The sequence below is a fragment of the Lepisosteus platostomus genome, chromosome 7 (assembly GCF_059453375.1).
Source record: "Lepisosteus platostomus isolate fLepPlt1 chromosome 7, fLepPlt1.hap1, whole genome shotgun sequence".
NCBI classification, from domain to species: Eukaryota; Metazoa; Chordata; class Actinopteri; order Semionotiformes; family Lepisosteidae; genus Lepisosteus; species Lepisosteus platostomus.
In genome coordinates, this window is record NC_142617.1 from 60,747,285 (window position 1) to 60,753,689 (window position 6,405).

Below are 6,405 nucleotides of genomic sequence, written 5' to 3' on the forward strand. Positions count from 1 at the left end.
ACTGTACCTAGTTAATTAAGTTGTGGGTTAATGATTATCAAAGAGCAGTTGAGAAAAACTCCATATAAGATCACTTTCAGACCACAGAAGAGAAAGAAAAAGGAGGGAAGCAGAGGATGAGGAGAGAGGAGAGAAGGAAGGCCAGATCACAAGAGAGGTGTGAGGACGAGATGGAACTTGAAGCTTGTGCCAGGTGAGAGCCCCTACTTCATTATGCCCACATGTGCAGCATACTGTCAAAACATATTTTTTTCACCTCAGAAATATCACTAGACTATGCCCTATGCCATCACTAACTGTGGATGAAAAGATGGGGTATCTTAATCTACTCTGAACAAACTGCAGTATGTCCAAAATTCAGCAGCCAGAATCCTGACCAGGTCTAGTGCAAGTGTTCACATTACTCCTATCCTGGAGTCCTTGCACTGGCTTCCAGTCAAATTCCGTGTAGACTTCAAAATCCTCATGCTCACCTATAAGGCTCTGCATGGCTTGGCACCTCAGTGCCTGTCTGAACTATTATTGCCCTACTCCCCACCTCGCAACCTTCGCTCTTCAAATTCTGCCCTCCTTACTGTCCCCCAAGCCCGTCTACATTGGATGGGTGACAGGGCCTTCTCCTGCTATGCCACCAAGCTCTGGAACTCTCTCCCCAAGGATATCAGAGAGTCACCTTCTCTAAACTCCTTCAAATCCAGACTCAAAACCCTCTTCTTCAGAAAAGCCTTTACTTAACTGGTTCCCTTCTTCACCCCTCTGCTTTTCTTAGTACCATAATCCACGGTCTCCACTATACATTGTAATTGTGTTTCATCTTGTGTATTCTTCTTATTTATTGTTGTCGTCATCCTGTAAAGAGCTTTGAGAAGCCACCTTTAAAGGAGCTATATAAAATAAAGTTTTTTATTGTTATCATAATCCAGACAAAATCTGACTGGAGCTAAGTATTTGAACCTTGCTAGAGAGAGCCTGCTATTCTGTGTTTTTAGGGAACTTGTGTTTCCTGGGTAAAACACACCTCAGTTAGAAATGTCTTTCCTGCTTGGGGTACATTTTCGGAATAGGGAGATAGGCTCCCATTTATTTTGTGGTATGCAGAGAGAGAGATTTAACTGCAGGTTGTATTGCATTTATTTAAAAGGTAGCTTCTTATCCGGCCTCTGTAGGCATTATTTAAGAGTTTAATACATAGTAGCAGTCTGGGTTTTTTTTCCTGGGTGATCAGAATGTTAGGCTTCTGGAACACCTTGTTTGTACATTCTGTAAACGTATAACTTGTGTGTTTTATGTTTTGTTGTTTGTAGTGTAGTGTTTTTCTTGTCATTGTTAATAAACATTTGTTTAACCAAGTGCATCTGAATTATTACTATTTTCACCACAGCTGTGCCAAAAAATAAAAGATTCACGTGCCTCTAATTATACCAACTACTTTGGGTATATTCTGGAGAAATCACTTACAAGTTGGGGGTTATCAATATTTATTTTACTTAATGAGTAAACCGCACAGTCAATTGCTGATTTCAACCATTTTCATAACAATATTCATTAAAAAAGTTGTTTCATACAATGAGAGGCATTGCACGTGCAGTAGCCAGCATACTGTTAAACAGACAAAAATAATTATCCACCTGACTAGCTCACTGTGACAGTTACTCATACTTGATGTTCTTGCATTCCAGTGACCTGCTACTTAAGGAAACGTTTAGTTTAGACTCTGGTCCAAGCACCAGTTCGCACTTGGTGTCTTCCACAGTATGCAACTGAACCTCCCTGTTCTCCACACTTCGGGGAAGACTAATGTAACCAGAGTAGTTGAGATGTCAAGGTGTACATAAGAAAGATTAGAAATGAGGGAAGGCCATCCTTCTGCCTCAAGATTGGTTGCTAGGAGCTATGTGATCCCAGAGTCTCATCCAGCTGTTCAGTGATGTTCACCGACACACTCAATGCTCAGCGCCACTTGCTTTTCCATCCACTAAAAGGGCAAATACCAAGAAGTCCACAGGCAGTGCTTACCTCATCTTCAGAAGATCTTCCATGTCCTTGCACATTCGCCGGCCATCATACAGCCTTTGTAGCAGAGCCTCATAACCGGAGTTATTGGTGAAATCTTGGCCCTGCAGCAGAAGCACATCGTGACAGTACAGTCTTACCCCAAAACAGGAAAGAACTCTAAAATTGTTGTCATATACAGAGCCAGAACCTTGCTTTGGGCTCTGTTTCTAATGGCAGTCAGGCAAATAAAATGCAAAGCAAAAACAACAGGTGCTGGCATTACTGGTCAAAACATCCACTCTAAGAAGTGCAAGAAAATCACAATAACGAAGAACCACAAGCGCTGAAAACACACAGAGAACCAGAAAAGAACTGAGAAAAGGTTAGTTCAGGTGCTATCTTAATTACTTCCTAATTTGCTGACTTGTCCTATACCAATCTCTGACAGGATTATTTTATTTTCGCATCTCCAGTATTCTGCACAACATACAATATCCGGATGACAAGAATTTAGGAACATACCTTCTCCCGAAGTTGTGTTGTGCAATCTGCTCAGTGATATTACTGGACATGGAGAAGGAACTCTTTTTTTTAAAAAATTGTTTTTTCACTTAAAGATTAACTTCCTCATATGCATGCGTGCAAGACCAGGCCAGTCAAACATGGTAAAAATAACTAATTAACAATCAAGCCTAATAGTTACGTTTTCAGGCCATTTGCCTCCTTGAAAATACAGTTTTCTTTTTTATACCTTTCACTTACACTTAAATTGTTAAACAGCAATTAAATACTTTTTGTGTGCCTGCCTACAGCAATTTTGGCAAAAAAACTCCTGCAAACCATGCCTTGTTCTGGCGTGTTGTGATGGAGACAGAAATGTTTGCTCTCTTTATCAGTTCTATTTATGCATCTGAGGACTGTTTCACACTCGTACTTTCAGAAATAAGCTGATAATTCAAAAATGTAATACAGTGCAATTGATGGTGCTTTTTGTATACCATTAGTATAACCCTGGTGTGTCTTGCTGTTCTTCTACATATAATTATAATATAACATAATTTCCATGTATATTAATTGTGGCTTTGCAGATAAGCATTATCCAAATGTAAATGTAAATACTTAGTGTTATGCCCCAACGAGCTCCAGCACTGCCGCATCAGCTCCACCAATTGCCAATGCGCAATCCGCACATGCTGGAGACTCACTGGGGCCTTCCTCAACGAGATCAGGCCGGGCCTATCAGGCCAATTAGGGAACCTCGCACAGTATTTAAGCCCTGAGGACTCATTCCTCAGGGTTCAGACATTGAGTCACTAACTCTGTCTTGAGTTTGTCTCAGTTTCAGGTTCTCAGCAGTATTTCTCAGTAGTCTTCAGTCTCTGCTCTGCCTGATTCATCTGTGCAGCTACTGCCTAAGCTGTTTCCTCAGTCTCAGCTCTGTTGGTCCTCTTCAGCACTGTCATCGAATAAATTATCTTGATTGCCGAGCCTGTTTCAACACCTTGTTGGGCCCGGCGTAACACTTAGATGGACAGAATTGCTTTAATCCTACCAGAATGTTACACTGACTGTTCCTCTATAGAATACTGTTTTGAGTTTTGAAACGCTTTAACCTAACGCACTTCTACTACAACAGAATCCCCTCTCGTCACATTTCCTCTTCTGTTAAGACCTGCTTTTGGCTTTGAAAAAGGATTGATGCAAATGACAAAGCTTCAGGATTATTTTCTTTCTTCTTTTACTATCCTAGTGCCACCCACAGGACAGCAGAGGGGTTGGGTTGAAAATGGTGTGAGGGCTTTGCCCCAGGACCCAAGAAGTACTGTATCTGCTGGCCTGGCACATTCGGGTTTAGAGAGGAGGCCAGCCCACTCCCAGCAGGGTGGGGGCTGTTGTGGACTATAAAGAAGCAATGTCCCACCCAGACCCTGAAATGACAAGGCCGTCTATCAGAAAAAAACGGTTTCATATTGGTGGTTATTAGGAGTGTTTGCTTTAGTTTTTCCCTAAAAATGTATCCTTTTAGAAAAGCACTTGTTGTTCTAGACTAGAGTATTTTTTTAACCAAAAAAAAATCCTTTTATGGACATAGTTTAGTGTATTAAAAAAAGCAGAAGCTAGACGTGAATCTGTCCCTCTCCAGTAACTAGGTAGCAGAATTTCTGTTTCATTATTAAACAAGCTTTCAGTAGTATATGAAAACCCAAAGCTCTTCTCCTCACTAGTTCTACACTCTCCCTGTCCAGTCTTTAATGTTATTATCAAAAAAGCTTTGCATTGCCAATACAAGTAAAAAAAAAGTTTTTTTTTATTTTACTTTTCACACTTAGGATTCTTTGTGCATCAGCCACACACTTCCATTTCACAAAGAAACACGGGGGGCAGCTGTACTGTACGAAAGCACTGATGCAAATGAACCCAGAAGTGTGACTGTTGCTTTTTAGATGAACGCTCTGACAATGGTTTAAAAGGAAAGTTCAAAGAGAAAGAAAAAAAAATCCAGCATGCTTAATGCCAAACCGCCATATACAGGAAATGTGAGTCTAAGTAACTGCACACAGACCGCTTCAAATAATGACCAAGTACATAGAAGGGGTCCCTGATAATGCTGGTATTAAAACCATTTCCTTAAAGCACTCCTTTGCTCCTCTAGCTTGCTGTTCAAGGCCTTATACACATTATAAAAGCAGCATTTCCCTGCTACAATTAATCTGTTTAGCCCAAAAGAAACATTTGCATCAGACTCATCGCTAGACTAACTAATGAGGGTTGGTTTTGATAATTACACCCAAAATCAAAATCAAAATCACACCCACACTAAAAGACAATTGTATACTCAGGAATGGATTTTCTTGTAGTTACTATTCTATTTTTGGGAGGGGAATCAAGCAATTTTAAGAGAGACACCAAAATTATTTTACAATTGCCTTCAAACGAGAAAGACAGAGCTTTGTGAGCATGATCTTTTGAATGCGATCCTTCACATTTCTTTTCCATCCATGGAGTTAATATAAGCTTGTGCCCTAAAAGTAAAATAATACTTTTATTTTATATCTCCAATTAATATGCATCCCACACTACTAACATTGGAACTCTTGAAAATCTAACCCCATATACAGAGTTTGCATTAAATTTACATCCAGAGAAGTAGGGAAAGTTAAGACCACATTCAGGTTCAATTCCGCCTCTTCCATAGAAAGGTTTTAGGAGGAAGTACTGACTTTCCAGATATTAGTATTGTAACACAGCAGCAGGCTAAAGGACATTTCACACAGAACATTTCAAATACCGTTGAGTTCAGAGAATAGGAATTGTGTAATTAAAAGTCAGTAAGCTCCTTTGAAATTGTATTATCCAGTGAATAGGACAGGAGTGTACACTAGTATATTTTGGGGAGTTGAGGTTATATTGTTATATTTGCTGTATTTTAGCATTGTAGAAACTTTAAACGAAAATATGATTTTATGTATTTTCTTAATCGTTTTATGAATTTTTTGTTAACACGTTTTTACATCAAATTGTACATATTTGTTAACAACGCAGGCAGGATTCGTTGTTCTTAAAAGCAACGGTCACTCCCTAGTCTGGATGCTTAACCATTTACCATTAACTTTAAAGAAACCTATGAAACATTTGAGCAGACAGAACACAGAAAGCATGAGATTTCAAAACATAAACTATTAAAATAAAACAGAATTTAATATCATCAAATATCAATGATTTTTGATTGGACTTGTGTCCAGTGGTTGTTTTTGAAGCGTATTTTCTTTCTTCAGCCCTTCTTTGTTAAGTTATCACATAACCCCAATCGCTTGAACACTTGAACAAAAGTGAAATTGCTTACCCAAAAAGCATCTTTGAATTGCAGCTGTGTCATCCTGTCAGGAGAAAATCCTTCTTCTATCAGCACAGTAATTTCAAAAGGTGAAGTTTGAAGTCCAAAAAGAAAAATCCAAACCCCTCTTATTACTCCCTGTGCTTGAGGCAGAAAGGTAAACTCACTCCTTAGTAGGTAGATGGTCACAAAAAAAGACAAAACCCCTCTTACACTACACTGCTTGTGGTACACTGGTTAAACTGAAATGAGGAAGAAACTGTCAAATGATGTCATTGACCACAGAAGGGTGCTTGAGAGACAGCAAATAAAACCGAAGCATTGTTATTTGAATGCTACAGCAGCTAGGACTTCTGTGCTGAAATTGTGCTGGGAAAATGTGTATATTTGTTAAAAAAAGGTAAAGGATTGAACACTTTTACAACACAGAAGCTAAACATGTTTTGAGCTGTGCAGTTGATTGTGCAAGTCGTTACCAGGAAAGGCTTGCAAAACGCAGAAACAAGTCACAGCAGTGATGGTGTCAATTATGACACCCCTGCCGATAGGTTGTAATATCCTTTATTTTCCTTCCG

At 39.3% G+C, this 6,405-nt stretch overlaps 1 protein-coding gene across 1 annotated transcript in view; it reads right to left on the reverse strand.

Moving 5' to 3' along the window:
* The window catches only part of pstpip1a (proline-serine-threonine phosphatase interacting protein 1a), a 27,962-nt gene extending 21,677 nt beyond the window's left edge, over positions 1-6,285 (reverse strand). Inside the window, exons 1-2 of the mRNA XM_088641546.1 lie at positions 5,840-6,285; positions 2,017-2,117 (exon numbers count right to left, since the gene is read on the reverse strand). Coding sequence (XP_088497672.1) covers positions 2,017-2,117; positions 5,840-5,872 — 134 coding nt within the window. The 5' untranslated portion in view covers positions 5,873-6,285. The remainder of the gene's footprint in view (positions 1-2,016; positions 2,118-5,839) is intronic.
* Positions 6,286-6,405: the final 120 nt, after the last annotated feature.